This window comes from Triplophysa dalaica, chromosome 5 (assembly GCF_015846415.1).
Source record: "Triplophysa dalaica isolate WHDGS20190420 chromosome 5, ASM1584641v1, whole genome shotgun sequence".
Lineage (NCBI taxonomy): Eukaryota > Metazoa > Chordata > Actinopteri > Cypriniformes > Nemacheilidae > Triplophysa > Triplophysa dalaica.
The window spans coordinates 13,568,756-13,587,353 of NC_079546.1; the positions used below are offsets into that span (position 1 = coordinate 13,568,756).

The 18,598-nt window shown below is 38.9% G+C and overlaps 1 protein-coding gene across 2 annotated transcripts in view; it reads left to right on the forward strand.

Moving 5' to 3' along the window:
* The window catches only part of tbc1d22a (TBC1 domain family, member 22a), a 126,832-nt gene that overhangs the window by 69,561 nt on the left and 38,673 nt on the right, over positions 1 to 18,598 (forward strand). For both annotated transcript variants that reach the window (XM_056747996.1, XM_056747995.1), the window contains exon 10: positions 11,033 to 11,108. In XM_056747996.1, the coding sequence (XP_056603974.1) occupies positions 11,033 to 11,108 (76 nt within the window). The remainder of the gene's footprint in view (positions 1 to 11,032; positions 11,109 to 18,598) is intronic.

An 18,598-nucleotide genomic window follows, 5' to 3' on the forward strand; every position in this document is an offset into this window, starting at 1 on the left:
GATTTGCGACTATTTACGACACAGACACTCCTGAGGCAGAAGCTGTTTTGTAGTGTCCTGGCCTCCGGGTTGGACATCACAGATAATGGCTGGTGCACTGAGCAGCCTACTTTAACACACATTTTTCATTTCCCCTCTTCGGGGCTGAAAATACAGATGGATTTGCACCTAATGGATCCACACATGTACACAAACCAGCCAGCTCGGCTAGCAAGTGACAAACAACGCAGTTATTTTCCAGGGGCTTAAGGTCTTCCTATTAATAAGTCATAACCCTAGAGCAAACATTTACTTTGACATTAAAGAGCACAGGTAGGATGGAAGGACAATCGCTGCCTTAAACCTGCATGATCTCTTAAAAAAATTGATACAAATGTACAGCATTGAGTGAATTGCTTACACTTTCTAAACAAACAGATTTTTGAAATAATATTGTATCAGTGCTTCTGCACGAAGAGAGAATTTCGACATTGGCATTGACTCAGGTTTTTCATGAGCAAAATAGCGTGGGGTATAAAGAATTGCTGGAAAACCTACACCACATAGCTGGACTATCGTCTCACAAAAATGTACGTCTAAGAAATGGTTAAGTGAGGTAAAATGGACATCTTGATGTCAGACTCAACATCTCTCCATGTAGGAAGTGAACGTGGACAGCTGTTGTGTAAACATGCATGCGGTAGCAGCAGCTCAAGGAGGAGACCTTTAGACTCCAGTCAGTCATGGAGTTGGGATAGAGACGAGGTCTGGCTGAGACTGAATGGATCCGAGACTTCCTGTCAGCAGGAACGCAATTTACTCTCCTCACAGTGAATGCTTAGTTGGAGTGTGTTGTGTAGAGGTTAATAGTCAACACATGACCTTTGGACTGTGGGGCTGGGGGGCGCAGTGATGTTTTGGAAGCCATTACGCCAATGATATTTGAAAGATAAACAGTGTTGTGCACTGTACGTAAAAGGTAACGGCTGCTTAAAGCCTTTATTTGAAAACGCATTAGGCCATATTTGTTACCTGCTAGATTCGTAGGATGCCATTGTTGGGAGGGAAGTTAAAGTCTATGTCTGACAAATGATAGCCGGACTCGTGGGAAAACACTGCTTCTAATTCCAGCTGTCTCTTTGCCAGTGACCGTTTATACTCCTCGTACGTGCCTTCAAACACAGCACCTGCTTTGAGTACTGATCTGAGATCCGCTTACTGTTACCAGATGCTCACTTGAATGTAGAGGTACTTTGACACCTGAGGCATATGTCAGGGAACAACTTGTTGGACAGATTTTTTGATCAGGGTTCAATTTCATATAGTTATACAAATTAATTAATTAACTTTTACATATTATACCATTTGCACATGTATTACTGTATAAAGCACACACTTGCTTTTGTGAGAGTAAATTTAGTTTGATATTTTGACAATATCTGTATTGGTGATCTTTGTCCTATCCCTCTTACCGTTTAACTTAATGACTCTCAAATTAAAGGCTTTAATTCTCATTTTTTAAGAGATTATACATATAGACCAAGGAATGCAATAACTACAACCTTTTTTGGGTACAGTACATCATTTTTACAGATTGCTTTAGGGAATTAATATAATAAATGTCAAAAAGAAACCCACAGCAACTACTAACGTAGTTAACATCAAATCGAAATATTAACTAAATGAATGCAAAACTACTGAACTACACCTGCATTACACAAGAAAGAACCCTTCATAGAGAAAGCAGGGGTGTGTGTGTGAAATATTTCTGGTCCATTGCACAATGGAGATTAGCCGAATAAGAGGCATAAGTCTGATAACAGATGAGGGAGGTCGCAACCCACGCTTGAGCAGACCAGATAGGTGTGTTTATATCCACATGCCTTAGAGGCTGATGGAGACCAGATTAATAGGCTTTTGCATACAGCTCTACTGCGATCTTTCACTGTTGGCGCAGCCACTACCTTGCTTGCTTTCTCTTACTTCACAGTTTCTCTGATCAACTCTCCTCGATTCCAGGCCTCTTGCACCACTGTTTCTTCATCTTTCTTTAAAGCCCACAGGGCATCCAGCTGGGTGCTGTCTTTCTTTAGTAATGCTACTCACACACTCTCAAAAAAATCACACTCTCCAAATGTAAATAGGAGAAACAGCCTCATATCAGCCATCTGTTAACTCCAGATGGAATTTTTTGGCTCGTGTATAAAGCAAGCTAATGCTGTTTTTCAGTAGGATTGCTTACTCGGAGAAGTAAAGAAATTACAGTGCATGATGGGATGGGGTGACCTAGTGGCTTAATTTTGGACATGTTAGGTTTGTAGATTGTAGATTTTTCCAAAATTTAGATCCCTGTTTACAGGTACTCTGAAATGCATTCAAAAGTGGCTGAAAAGGTTTCTGCAACCAACACACGGTTAACATGCAGTGGCGGCAAAAATAAGAGACCATTCCAAATGTTCATTTAATTAGCATTTCAAGATTTATTGTGCCCTTTCCAGTTCAGTGTATGTTGAATTTCAACAATTTTCTTTGCTGTATTTGAGGTCTGAAAAAATACAGAACATCTTTTCTGTTATTTTGACATGTTTCTCCAACAAATAAATGCAAATAGAGGCCGAGAAATAATGTAAATTATTAAAACATAATGAAAAAAAAATTACTTTACCTAAACACATACCTATAAATAGTTAATTCAGAAAAACTTTATGCATTATAGGAATTTTCCTGAAATCATATTCTCAACTTTCATGACCTCTAAAATAATGTGATGTATGAATAAGCAAACGTTTAACATGTCCAAAGAAAGAACAATTACACTCGGTTTAACTAACCAACATTTTGGGAATTGAAGTTATAGCTATAACAAAAAAATGTGACTCAATTTCTGCCAGTTTTTACTTAAGATACCCAGTAGACTGCTGTGCATGCCTTTTGTTTATGCAAACCAAATTGAAGCTGTTTTCCATGGTAATCAAAACCACAGGTTATGTCTGTAGAGATTAAGTTGCATTTAACCTGGAATATTCATTTTACCCCACTATGCTACATTATAACAGTACTGTGAATTGCTTTAGATAAAAGCCCCTGCTAAATACGTAATGTGTACATGGCAGAATGTGCCTCTTGAGATAGTGGATGCTGTTATGAAAAACAGTTTTTTTCTTGTTGTTTCACCGGCAGGATCTCGGCACGTTTAGAAACAGAAATTTCATATAATGCATTATGTATATGTTCGAGGAAAAATAAACAAGTGCAGTACTCCATAAACGTTCCCCTCAGTAAGGTTAATACTCCAGTACTAGACCTCCTACTGGTTCCTCCATTAGCAGCAGGAACAGGGTCTAGGGCTGTGAGCCAGAGGACCATAAACTAATTAAGGTTACAGAGGAGTGGAGCCCTTATAAAATTGTTTATAAACCATTAGGGGGAACCGTGTTCTCTCGGGGATCCGGCGCCCAATTAGTACCAAGGTCAAAGGAACAGTGGAGGGGAGTGGGCGTGCTCAGAACTGCTGCTGTGGACAGAAAGTGGCATTTACACCCGGGCAAATGCTCACTTTTATTAATTTCCTAAATAAATAGGGGGCTCTCGAGGCCCTTTGTCAGTAAAATGCACCTTCAGTGATATTAATGAACCTCTTGCTTATTTAGCCTATTTTTCCCTGGCTTCCCTTGCTTTCTCGCCCTCGCTCTTTTCTCCATATGCCAACTTAAAAGAAAAAGAAATGAAACCGTTTGCGACCGTTTTGCACCTCGCGGCTCTTGGGGCTTGGTGTCAAATGCGGATATGGAACGTGTGAAATTGGTTGAAGTAGGAAGAAAAAAGGGACTTGTTAATCATTCATCTGCTGAAGAGAAGCAAATATTGTTGTATTTCGCATTAGTTTCCATTAGTCCCCCACTCGGTATATTACATCTTATTGCATCCAGTGTTGCATAGGCACTAAAGGCTGAAGATAAATGGTCTATGATGCATTTTCCATATAGCATGCCTCTAGGTAGTGTATCCATTTTATTATCCCTCTCATCTGTTATTCCCCAACCAGTTCAACACCATTCTCGCAAGTGCTTAAACAGCCAGGACAAATTAATTGCCAGCGGAGCTAATAAAGATTGGGTGATTTTGATAAATATTTGCATGCAATGGTGGAGAACGCCAGAGCAAATGGGGCCTGAGGCCTTAACAATTTGATTTGGCCAATTGGTCCCCTGCTCCATTGGAACGGTTTATTGATAGGAAGTGCAGAGCTGCAGATTGCATTGACACATGCTCAGACAGTTGCCTGCCAGCCTATTCTTCCATCTCTTACACAGTTAGCATTGATTAAAGTTTGATCCTTGACATTAATGCCAAGTCGAGTTCCAGCCTTCGACACATGATCCTCAATCCTTGAAGAGCCCACACTGGATGTCAGGCTTCTTGCTGGGAATGCATCCTGTGGTCTTTGTGACTTTGTCAGTGTGCCGCAGGGTTTGTCATAGAATACAGATGAAGCTGCCCTCTTTCAACCTTATCAGCTGGATGCCTCTCAAAGCAAAGTGTTTGAGCTGTCCTTCACATGCAGAGCCAAGTGGCGTTCCAAAATACAAGTCAGACAGCCTCCAATACCACATTAATAGTGCTCTCCAGACGTTCAGACTTATCGCTTCTCATATCTTTCTGTCTATCTACCTCTTTGCACTCTTTCTCTTTATATGAATACGATCTATTGGCCCAGCATGTAATTTTATTTGTATCCCCCTGGGCTGACATGGCCCTATGCACAGTCAGGCTGTTATTTGAACAAGAGGTGGCTATTTTCTCATATTTTGGCTTAGCTCGAGAGGGATAATGTGACTCCGAGCATATACTACAGATAATTTTTTCGAGCATGTTTCTGTTGCGTGGGGGCTGCAGTAGGGGCCGCTCTTTGTTTGGGAGCCTCTGTCATCTTTCTGTCCCCCTGCCAATTAGATTCAATCAGCCCCTCATGGGGAAGTGGCAGCAGGAAAAGCCGAGTTTTCTGCTTGGCTGCCGCCCTCTCCTGTCCTTCTTTTACTGACAGCCGTATGCCTCCGTCGCAGCTCACTGAGCCCCTCAGTCAGATGTCTGATAGTGCAGCCTGTCGATCATATTCTTTCTGCCACATAACCTCCCTCATTAACTCTCCTTTAAGGGAGCATGCAGCAAAGCAGTAAACTCATGAACCACATCTTAACCAGGCAAATCTATCAGCCCCTGGCTAACAAAACGTGTATGCGCTGCTGTATTATACGACTGAACTCTTTTTCAAGTGACTCTTCTGGTTTGTCAAGATAGTATAAAAGTGTTCTATGTCAGGTGATCAATAGAATTCAATTCAATTTTATTTATATTTAGCATCTTTAATCTTTACATTTCATAGATAAAAAATCTATATTTTTTAAATATAAATATTTTGTGATTTTGAAGGTTCTACTTTGGTTTATGGAGTATCCAACAACAAAAAGTTTGCGTATATACAAGGTGTAAAAAACACTACATTTTCTAATAATAGGCAGTTATTATTACCTTACATCTTGACTGACTCTCAAATTATTTGTTTGGCGATTCAACTGTCTAATCCTCTCTTTTTTGTCAGCCCACTCTAATTTGATTGGTCAGATGGTCTACCGTGTGCATTGTCGCAAATGGAACATAGACTGGCATTACATCGAGTGATGCAAATCTAACTTGTGACTAAAATAAGAACGACAGACGACTCGTTTCTGTGATTCAGAGTCACTCCTTTTCTCCCAAGCCAATAACTTTAGTCATTCACTTCCGGCTTTAATTAAAGTTGAATGTAGGGTGTTTATGAATTAGTCTCTCCGCAAAGAGATTATGAAGCCTGAGTACTTTTAGTCTGAAATGAAAATTCCCACTTTAATTCTCTTCATGTAGCTCAAAACGGTATTTTTCAGCGCAGCAAAGGTAGAAAATGACCATTTAATAAATCAACACTTTCAAGTTCACAGTGATTACAGATTTCAATCTCTTAAAAGGACATCTCATTTATCTCTTAAAGGGACAGTCCTCCTAAAAGTGAAACTGACATTTTTCCTAATATCTTCCTTTGTGTTTAGCAGAATAAAGAAATGGTTACAGGTTTAAAACAACCTGAGCATGGGTTTTTTGGAAACTATCCCTTTAAGGAAGAAGATTTGTTCACTATACTACATGTGACACTTTTACGTACATATGAACTATTTTTGTGGTCAGTATTAGCCAAGTCTGGAGCTTGACAGTTGGGTGCTCCCATTGTATAAACTAGTGGTGGGCATAGATTAATTTTTTTAATCTAGATTAATCTATATTAATTTTGGAATTAATCTAGATTAATCTAGATTAAAATGGCTCATTTGAATTCTGCCGAAGGCATTCAGAATATGTGTGCTACCCAAATAATGACTAAAGGTAAGTCTTTGAGAACGGGTTTCTCAAGCCAGGTGGCGCATTAGACCAGGGGCTTATCTCCTGTTTCCAAAATGCATCTCAAACTGCTTGAGAAAGCTGTTCTACTAATTGGTGATGAAAATAAGTTATGTTCAATAAGATGTACTTGTGTTTACTTTCGCATTAGCTAAGGGATGCTTTGCGTTTAGGTGGTACTTGAGACTGGAAGAGCTCCTACAGTACATTTACATTTAGTCATTTAGCAGACGCTTTTATCCAAATCGACTTACAAAGAGTGAGGGAGCAACAAGCGATATGTCATACAGGAGCCATAATACATTAGATCTCAATACAAAGTTACTGGTTTCAACTAAAGCTAGACCACTACCTGTTGAGAGAAAGTGTTTTTTTTAAACCAATTCCGCATTGCACAAGGTGCAAACAACCTTAGTCTTGTCGATTTTTCTATTGGGAAGCTTCTTAAAAATTAATATTCCCTGAAGCAAACCCGGCGGCTTCATAGCTGCATCAATGTTAGCACGTCACGTTTGATGCGGTAATTTCACAGTAACGTTATGTTGTGTTCAGACCAAACGCGAATGGCGTGTCAAGCGCGAGTGATTTATATGTTAATGCAAAGAGGCAATAGACCTACTTGCTGCGCGAATCGCCCGAATGAAGCCCTGGTTATGAGATGATGAGGCGGCTTCTGCTTCCGCGAATGAAGCCCTGGTTATGAGATGATGAGGCGGCGGGAATCGCGCGAATGAAGCCCTGGTTATGAGATGAGGCGGCGCGAATGAAGTCCTGGTTATGAGATGATGAGGCGGCTTCTGCTTCCGCCAATGACGCGAATCACGCGAGTTGAAAAATCTCGTTCTCGCCCCGTACAGTGCAGTTAAACTGGTATACATCCGCGCTAAAATATCAAGGTGAAAGTCATCATAGCTTGCGTAGTATAGACCCAGCTCCCAACCCAACTTTGAGAATAGATTAACGCCGACATTTTTTTTATCGCGCGATAAGAGTCTCACTGCCGTTAACGGCCCACCACTAGTATAAACCCAAGCTGCTTAAACATTCTTCGTACAATATCCTTTTGGGTACCAGAAGAAAGATATATCAGCACACAAGTTTGACAAACAATGACAAAATTTTCAGTTTCAGACTTAGTGACTGACAGAGGAAGAAGATCTGTGGTCGAAAGTAACCTAGGGAATCTGTGTGCACAGGTGTTATTTCAGACATTGACATATTAATAAGGAAAGTTTCTGAACCTAAATTCTCATACTGGTTGGTGTGTTATTTCTGATCTAGGTTTACCTTGAAGGCACAAGCAATTGAGGATGTAAAAGTGGGCTTCTTAAACTAATGGAATGACATCAGGAGCTACAGAGAGCGCGTGAAAGCCCTCTCTTCTCCCTGAATAACACAAAGCCGATGCCTTATTATGTGCTCGTGTTATCAAAGGTTGTCATCACAGCTCCAGATCATTTTAGTTGCATTGTTGTTTGCATCAAGCTTATCTTTTCAGCCCTTATCAAAGGATTGACCTTCATCCCTACACATTTACAGTTGCACTATCGTCTATTTACAGGAACGTCACCATCCTCTTTTTATTGATCTTGGATCACCTTTTTATTCAGCCTACCATTATTCTCTTTCACCCAGCAGAGAAATTGGCCTTTTTGTAGTGAGTGTCAAAGGGAGATTAGCGATCTACTGAAGATAAGTGATGGACAGTTTGCAGAGTATAACGTCAACAAAAAAGCTTCAGTCAGGAAGCTCCAGTCTCTTTGCTGGATCAAACGTGGAGTGAGCAAAAGAGGACGCCACAAAGCTTAAACTTGCATCCGAAGCTCACGTCAAATCCCTGGCAAAAAATGGATGTTCTGTAAGGAAATTGTGCTACATTGAGCTCAAGTAAAATTTAACACCTGCTTTAACCTTCGGAGACCTTCCAGTCGCAGCCTGTTATAGAGGTGTAAGTCTTTTTCCTGCTTTTCAAGATTATTTCAGCTTGGTTCAGTGCTGGTCTATGATATCGCTGCAGATACCTGATTGTTTACAACTCTTCAGTATGTAAGAGCGCCTGCTCTTTAATAATGTGTGGGTGCTTTAATAATGCAGATGCTATTAAGAACATCTCTAGCCAAGCTTAATACATGCTTAATATTGACCCACTCTTCCCACCTAAGAGGTAATTTCATTGAATCCATGTGCTAGAACATGACATACAAGGAATGAGAGAAGTAGACATTTAACTCACTTAGCTCCTTCTACTGAATGGATTTTTTATCAGATGTTGTCTCCGGGGCAATCTCGAAGGGTTAAGAGCGGCAGGGACAACAACAAAATGATATTGGTGGTCCATTTTGCCCTGTATCCCACTGGATTGTTTTTTTCATGGTCACTTTTGATTTTAAGCATACACTTAGCAAATGTTAGGTTGAACGGAGTCTGAGCCAAGACCAGCGTTTTGCCCATGATATGCCATAGCAACCTGTACTCAGATCTGACCTGATTATGACTGCAGCTCAAGTCGTGACTCTCGCCCCTTTCCCCACAGCGCGGCTGCATTGCCCTAACTCTCAGGGACTCCTGCAGAGATAGATTAGCCTGGCATGGAGCGTTAATGTTCACCGAGCCACAAGCATCCTCCAGGGTCAGTGCTTCAGTTTAAGATTAGGTGCAGACCTGTAAAAGTAGGCCAAACATGGACTTGGCTGCCGACGCTCCATCTGTTTCAGCGTTGCCTCATTGTGCTGCCTCTTTGAAAGTCCTGTTTCGAGGTCACAGGGAAGTGGAGGAGGCCGGTTTAATGGTCGGGATCCAGCTATTCATGTATTCATCTAAGGCAGCTTTGGAACAGAGAGGCTGCACATCTGAGCCTGAAGGACAGCTGAAATTGTTTATCGGTTAATGACTTCTCCCCCCTCGTGGGGTGTTTGCCGCCTCAGCTGCTCCCAGGCTACATTAAAGTCTCCTGTCTCTCTGAAGCCTCTTCACAGCTCACACTTACACACAGTATCTGTCCATCCGCATTTGCCAGTAAAGCACCGATAAAGAAAAACTTGAATTTTAGTCCAGAAGGTTTGCATTTATTAGGGTTGCCAAGGCAGGGAGGGCTGCAGTATTTGACAACCAATTAGATACTTTTCTAAAGAGTATAATACATTCCACTACCATTACATCTTGACAAATTTTGGATTCCTCAAAGAACCACTTAGAGTTGATCCAGTGAAAATTCATTGGAGCGACTCTCCTAAAAGCCATATCAGCACAATTTGATGCAAAGATAAAGGCTTTCTGCCATTTTAAATTTAGTTCTGTACCCCATTACAAATCTCTTTTGACTGTAAGTGTGCTTTAGCTTGACAAGTTCTTATGGAGGTTCCACCATTATGTGTGATATAACTGTGATTACTTGATAGATTGTTGCCATTTGTGTCACTCAAATGGTCATATCCACATTTGTGCAATGAATTTAGCCATTCTCAGGACTATAATGATGGTTTTAATATTAAATGGCATTTTTGAAGCTGTGTTCCTGTAACCGAGTGAGTAAAAATAGAATTTATCTGCTGCATGTTCTTTGCTTGTCTTTATAGCTGGAATCTGTCGAACACAACTTGGTTTGACAATCTTGGGTATTAACGCATAATACACCTTTATCACAGACAGTTCAGTGGTCTATTTTCAAAACGAGTATCGTGGGAGCTGTTTACGGTTGGATATCTCTTTCGAATATACAGTCTGTTTTACACTTTTTCACCACAGCACTGCTGTGAACGTCATGCGTTTAGCTTGTTGTCTATATCAATGTCTGAATGTCACAGAGTACTAAACTGTCCAATATATCATCCATAACCCACTGCTTGTTTTACGCTGGATCTCGACAGCAAACGCTACGATACATTTTTAATGAGTAGGATAGTAAGACTGCAGTTTCTTCCAGTGGTAGAATGGAGTGAAGTCCCACTGAGGCTTAGGGGGGAGATGGAGGTAGGATGGGGTCTCTTTAGTAGCTGTCTGGTCAAGAAAGGGCCTTTAAATGAATGTGGTAATTAAGCTTCACTGTAGGCCACAGGACCTTGATGAATATTGTCACTTAATTATAGGGATCACTATTCCCAGCACGCAATTGAGCTCTGCCAGCACTCTATTTCTTTCCCAGTGTGAATGTGTGACGGTGCATTTGTACATACGTGTTGGCCGTGGTTTGTGCCTTTTTGTCCACAGGGTATACTTATACCATTGTGTTCACAAATTGTCTCCACCTTCTTCGTTTAGGAATTGTGTGTAACTTTTCAAAATTGTTGCAGTACAAACGTATCGTTTATCTGTAGGAAACTTTGAAATGCTTCTTTAAAACCGTAGCCTATCTTGCACATCACAACATGGTAGTAACATCACATTATTATTACTTGAGAGTCTTTTCATCTCAAAACCACAAAAAAAGTTGTTCATAATTGTTACTTGAGCTCCGCTTCAGGTTCTCCTAATGTGACTTTGTAGAAAAAGTAGACATTTAATGAACTCACTTAAAAGTTCTTAGCCTTTTAAACCTATAGTTATGAATAAGTAGTTATGATCATTGCATAGAACGTAACACTGTAGTAACCCTAGATTTTAAACAACCTTTCCCTCTTTTTTCAAGGACAACTACACCTTCGCCCAACCAGGGATCCAGAAGAAAGTGAAGGCATTGGAAGAGCTGGTCAGCCGAATTGATGGTGCGTACCCTATGTGATGCGCAGTCTGCTTTGTCCTCTCGCTCTATCACTCTGTCTCTTTCGCTTTTTTCCCCCCATCCCCCGCAGTGTCAGCCCCAATCAGTACACCAGTGGTTTGGCCTTTAGCAGAGAGCGATCTCTGCTCCGGCCAGGAAAGCAAAAGGCACCGGAGCATAAGCCTCTCTCATTACTTTATATTAGGTGGCCGTAATCAGAATTCAATGCCCATTTCACAGAGACAGGAAACCCCCTCCTCTCCTCCCATACGAGGCCTCTATCTCCACCACCTGCATTAGAGCCAATGATTGCTTTAATTTCTGAGTGAAAGACGGCAGGTAGAGCATATTGTTGATCTTTTTTGCTTTTAACTCATTTTGTGTCTGTGAAAGAGATTGAGACTTCTTGTTTCATTTTTATCGGTTTAAAGCTATATATAGCACTGGCTGTTCTTTCTCCCAGTCCTAGTTTGATTACTGCTCTAAGGGAGCCTCTAGTTTAATTTTTCAATAATTTAATGAACTTTTTAAAGCAAAAGGTTGGTTAAATAAGATTATCACAACATAGCCATCACAGTCATTCATTTGCTACAAAAGAAAACCATCTTTAGCTGAACAAGACATTCCCTTGTTTTGTAACTGTTGTAGTTTTTCTTTGAGAAGTGCACATTTAACATTAGTTTAATGAGCGTAGTAAATGAGCATTATCCGTCGAAGTCAGTGCTCGGGTTTGTTCTTGAGTAACCTTCACATTGTCAGGCTCCAAAGCTTTTTGGCTGTCACATTTATTGTGTTTAGCCACTCGTGATTACAGATAATGTCTTCTATTAGACATTTAAATGGGATTTAGAAGTGCCATGCAGGGAAACCAATGAAAGGGAACAATTGATATTTGAGATGCACGCATACAGCTTGCATTTAATAGTTTTTGTTTTGTTCTTCCACAGTTTGCAGCTGAACAACATTTGTTGTAATGAATAGGGTGTAGTTGGTGAGAATGATGAAAGCATGTTGTCGCTGTTTCTTTGTAGGGTAGTCACTAGTAGAAATAGTTACTGTTAGAACACAGTCTGTCTTGGCACATGTTCTTCAGGAATAATTCACATTGCATAATTAAATTATGCCTTACATTTAACTTGTAATACACCAACTGTTGTTGTAATTTTCGTGTCCACACACAGTCGGTGGTTCTCTGGTTACACAAGAAACAGCATGCACCAGAATTTATAGCTTGCAATGCTGATCAGCCAAAGCGGAAAAAATGACAAATATACTGACATGAGCTATAAAAGTAGATTGTAATAATAAAACCATTAGGGTAATTTAAGATTTGCCTTCCTATATTCACTTCTTCAAGTCAAGCAAGACATTTTATATCTCAAGTTTAGCTTATAACACTTGCATCAGCTAAAGAAGAAAAGTCGAAATGGATTTTTCTTGCAGCTATAAATTGTTCAGTTCTAACAACCTTTAGTGCTATCAATATAACATGTTTTTTGCCAATTCACAAAAGTATGGTAAAGGAATAGTTTACTCAATGATAATTTATTCACCCTCATGCTATCCTTTTTGTTGTGAGCTCCGCTATATTGTAATGCAATGTTGAATATTGTAGTCCCTGTAAACCGGAAGTTGTGATCGTTTATTATTTCCAGACACAGTGAAAAGGAATTTCAAAGGAGAAAATTGGTGGGCGTGGCTGGGTTTATCACTGCAAATTGATTGGATGTGTAAAACAGCGGTTGCATTGATTTTGAAATGAAACTGGCAGCAGCGATTTGAAGCGGAGAAGTTAACGGATGCTCCGTCTAATTTAAGTCAATTCAGATGGATGGTAATTTCAGGGCGGAACTGCATTTTCAGATTTTAACTGAATTTTAAATGCATTTTAAAAAGAAAATGACCCACATTGATACGATATTTACTATAAATGCTGCAACATATCATGAACAAATAAGAATTGTATTTTTTTATTTCACTCGGACTTTATTAAATGTCCTATAAACAGAAATTAGACATTTCTGATCATAAACTATTAATGTTTTGAACTTTTTTACTGATCATTTATCTATTCACAATGAAGGCATTACAATGGTAGAATATTATTAAATTTATCTGATTTAACATCTGAATATTATGAATGCTAATGTATATGATTGGGTTCAGCTGTGTTCAGCATCATATACACCTAGGATGACACACGAATGTTGTTTTATGTTTTATAGCAGTAATGTGAGCTATAATATAAAACTATTTTAGTTAATAGTAACTGTACAGATTTGGAGAAAGAAGATATGTCATCTAGTGAAAAGCAGTTTTTTGGTTGCATGAAAACAGCTTGAACAGAATTTAGTTTCTTGTGAGTGAAGTTTAGATGCCAAACACCTCTTTCACATTTCCCATTACTCCTTCATTTTGCTTAATCTACTTTGATCAAATCCTAATTTGATGGAGTCAATTGGGTGGGGATTTCTTGTCCACATCAGATAATCGCTTCTTTTGATTCCGTCCTGTGGGTCGTATACTGTGTTCACAGCATAAATCATTCGGATTGACTCATTTGGACTTGACGCAAATAGTAAGTGTATATTTTAATACTTGCCATTTGGCCAATGCAGACAACATGCCAAGAACACAGGGTCCTAAAAGAAGAACAATTGATTTCTCCAGGGGAATACTCAGCTGAGTGTACGTTTTTGTCTTTTTTCCCCTTACACTAACTAAAGGAACAAAATGAAAGTAAGTCTTCAGGACTTCACTCAGAAGTTAATAGGGCAAGGTGAAAGTGCACTTATCGTACAGCTGTTACATATGACTGCTTCCTCTTCCAGGCCCCTCCATCTTCAGTGTTCCTTTTTCGGATTGGCTTTTGCTTTCCTCATTTATAAAAGACATGCCAGAGAGGGAGGGTGTAATTGCTGGTCGCCCGAGAGTTGGGTTTCTGCCATGCTCATCTTCATCAGGCTGCTTGGATTACTGTCCCATTATTTCCAAATTTCCCACTTGTAAGGACGGCACATGTCGACCTTAATCAGGCTGCTCTTAGATCTGGCACTGTCATAGTGTTTTACATCATATTCTCGGCTGTAATAAAGTTGAAGATGTAAATCAATCAAGCGAATCCTTTTTGCAGTCACACATTTCTTTTTACGTGAATGCATGCTTGGTCACTCTCCTGTCCCGGATGGAGGTCACGCTACCTTTTCCAGCACTAATGAGACTTGGGGTTTAGGACAACGAGCTTCTGGGAAGGTCTGAATCCAGATCTGCGGTCGTGATCAGGATATGTGTTACTGTGGACCCCTTGACGCTCCAACACCTTTGTTCGCGCATCCGTCGCCATATGGCTTCTCTTACTCGAGATACATCTGGGGCATGTTTGTCAAGGCCCACAGCGGCCTGGCGACATGACAGGCGTTCCCTGTAGAAAGCTGCCCCTGAACATCAGTGAGGGAGGCCAAAGGTCATCTGGCCTCACAGCTGTGAGCTGTCTGTCCCTTCTTGCTGACATTGGCGCAGTGTGTTCTTGCACACACAGATGTTCGGTTGCAGATGCACCGCTCAGGTGCCCCGGTCACGCTCACACAACACCTGCTTTTAGAATCAAAGCTTTTAATCAGAGCCTAGTGCAGGTAATTCATACAGAGAAGATGGACATAAAGAAACATTTTAAAGCACATTCAAAGAAGCACATTCATTCTGTGTGCTTAACTCTAGAGCTTAAAAAGGTAACATTAGTTTCATGCAACTGGTTATATGTTTCCCAGAAACCCTTTGTCTTCCACAATATAAAGTGGCCATGATCAAAGCAAATTTATTACATTATTTTATCTGATAATCTGATATTTCTTTATGCTTCTTACTGTCCTTGCAGTAGGGTTAATGCTTTAAAAAATGTCTCCGACAGCTGAGGAGAGGTTGTGCTAGACTTAGACTTTTCATTTATTTTCAATGTTTCTGTTGTCGGACATAAAATAATAATCTAATTACAAGCAAATGTTTATGTTCTTATGTCCATACAATAACAATGACAGGTGCCTGTTAAAGGTGTTTTGTACTCACAAGAAAGCTGTGGTTTGGTCATATGTGACCCTGGATCACGAAACCAGTCTTAAGGAGCACGGGAATATTTTTAGTTATAGTCGAAAATACATTGTATGGGTCAAAATGATCGAATTTTCTCATGTTCCATTAAGATATTTTGTAAATTCTATATATTAAATATATCAAAACTTTATTTTTGTGAGTGGATGGCCATTAACAGGGCCTTTTATTAACAACTTAAAAGGCAATTTTCTCAATATTTTGAATATTTTGCACCCTCAGATTCCAGAGTTGTAAACGGGTATATCTCCGCCAGATATGATCATATCATGACAACTTATACATCGATAGAAAGCTTAATTATTCAGCTTTCAAATTATGTAAAAATCTTATTTTCCAAAAATGTACCAATAAGACTTCTTGGTAACACTTTATAATAACTGCACGCTATGAATCATTAGTTAAGCATCAGTACATAGTTAATTAATCATTTATGAAGCATTGGCCCCACATTAATAGACATTAGTAAGCAGTTTATAAATACAGCTATAAATGCTTTGTTCTTGATTTATAAGCATGTATATAATATGCTTAATAATCAAATTTTCATACTTTATTAAGGATGAATTCATCATCTCTAAATTAAGGATTACATTACTTACAAACCAGTTACTTAGGAGTTGTCAGTGGTTCATGAGATCATTTAGAAAGTGTAAGTAAATGATTAATAAACTCTTTGAATGCACATTTATGCATCTTATTATTCTGACATATAGTAACAGTTACTTAATTTGATAATAAATGCTTTTTTAACACACATTCCTGCTGTAATTCATGATTTATTAAGGTAGTTATAAAACATTTACTAGTTGTCATTAACTATTTTTGTGAGCTCATCTAAAGTGAGGACTATGTATGCCTTGTAGAGCATTTACAAATGAGAGTTAAAGGCTCAGTTATCTTCTAAACAGAAATAGGAAAAACACAACACCGAGGGATAAAGAACATATAAATATTTATTTTAAGATGCAAAAGAAATTAAACTGTACAACTGTACATATTAATGAATATAAAACGATTTAATAAAAATAAAAAAATAAACCTCTGCAAAATTAAAATTGTACAACCAAACATATAAATTAACATTAAATGAATTGATATGAAATGAAAAATAAACTTCTGAAAAAAAAAAAATTCCTGCACACCTCCAGAAAAAATATAACTGTGAAGTGATATGCAACTCTCATTTATTAATGCTTTACAAGGCATACACAGTCCTCACTTTAGATGAGCTCACAAAAATAGTTATTGACAACTAGTAAATGTTTTATAACTACCTTAATTAATCATGGATTACAGCAGGAATGTGTGTTAAAAAAGCATTTATTATCAAATTAAGTAACTGTTACTATATGTCAGAATAATAAGATGCATAAATGTGCATTCAAAGAGTTTATTAATCATTTACTTACACTTTCTAAATGATCTCATGAACCACTGACAACTCCCAACTAACTGGTTTGTAAGTAATGTAATCCTTAATTTAGAAATGATGAATTTATCCTTAACAAAGTATGAAAATTTGATTATTAAGCATATTATTTACATGCTTATAAATCAAGAACAAAGCATTTATAGCTGTATTTATAAACTGCTTACTAATGTCTATTAATGTGGGGCCAATGCTTCATAAATGATTAATTAACTGTGTACTGATGCTTAACTAATTATTCATAGCGTGCAGTTATTATATAGTGTTACCGACTTCTTTTGTTGTCCGGTTTCACATATATGTGCTGCTTCACTGAACAGAGAAAACGCAGAGAAATTTTTCCACTCACTGAAAGCTATTATTGATACAAAAACACGCTATTTTATGAAGTAAAAACTCTGTAAAGACGGCACCACAGCGCGCCTGTGTGTATGCGGGGAGTGATGGATGCATCTCGAGTCTCTGTTTACCACATGCGCGTTTAGCAAAACTGAGCAGACATTTGAGAGTAAGATCATGAATAGAAACACACGTCCCTTCGCGATAGTCTACCTCCTTCCGCTCACAATCACGTTCATTCACGATCACGTTCTAATGACACGAAATGATAAAAAGGGAATTACAAATCGCCTTTATTGTAGTCCGTCAAAATGACGATTGCCTTCAGATATTTTTATCACTGGTAGAACAAATGAATCTTCGGTTGACGCGATCTCTGCAGCCGAGTGGCGCTCGAGCTGCTGAACTGCCCGCTCACTTTGCGCGAGGCTAACTTTGAAAACTACTCGCACTCCTTTACGTGACTAACCCTCAAACGTCTAAAGAGGTTGTTGGTGTAAAAATGTTTCGGGTGCTTCTCGCATCGTGGAATTCACAAAGTACACACGTATCAGATTGATAAAGCATTGTCTATTTCACACACCTTGTAGAATTGCCAGACCGGTGAAGCCATTTTCATATCGCGTAAAATAAATGTCTCGTCAATTTTGCGTCATCTGATCGGCTTTTCTGGATCGGCCTTTTTAGAGACCGCCGATCATACTTCCCAAAGTGATTATCGGCCGATTATGATCGGCGACCGATCAATCGGAGCACCTCTAGTTAAAACTTACCTTAAGAACAAGCTAATTTACTTTAAGTACCTATACTATTCAGGTCTGTAGCACAAACACTTTGCATGTTTAATGTTTACAGCTTTACAGGGCCCTCTGTAGCTCAGCTGGTACAGGATGGCACTAGAGAGTGGACAAGGTTGCGAGTTCAGTCTCAAGGAAACAAACAAATTGAAATACATATTTTATATGCAATAGAAGTCTTCAGTCAAATGCATTAATGAAAGGATGAATCAGCATGGAATATGGAGTAAAGATAAAAGTATATGAAATTGCCTTTCATACTGACTTGCATGATTTCATTCATCAATTTTATTATAAATCCTGCTTTAACTATGGCTATGTCTGTGCAGGTATATAATTTATGTCAGCTCTGTGGTAGAACCCTGCAGTGTCATGGAAATTCACTTGTGGACTTTGCTTTACATAGACGTCTTGCTGTTGGGTAGGCTAAAATGCATTTCCCAAAGGAAACAACACAACAGATTAGCTGCTTTCCAGAACCAAGTGAGGCAATTGACTTACATGGCCATCACTATACACATTATATACACTGTATATGTAAACCAAATACCACCAGCTTGTCTGATTTGTGAATTCATTTTTTGACTGGCATGGCTGTATAATGCAAATATGGAAATGCTTTAATGACAAACCGAATTCATTATGTTGTAAGCTCCGCTATATTGTAATGCAATGTTGAATTTTATAGTAAAGATGCCTGTTAATCATTCTGGATTGTCTTTTCCTCACAAGTCATTGTGCTAGATCAAGCTTTGAAACGGCTAGATTGATTCCTTCTTATTTCAGTCACCATCAGGGCATAAGCGGCCTACCAATTTCCTC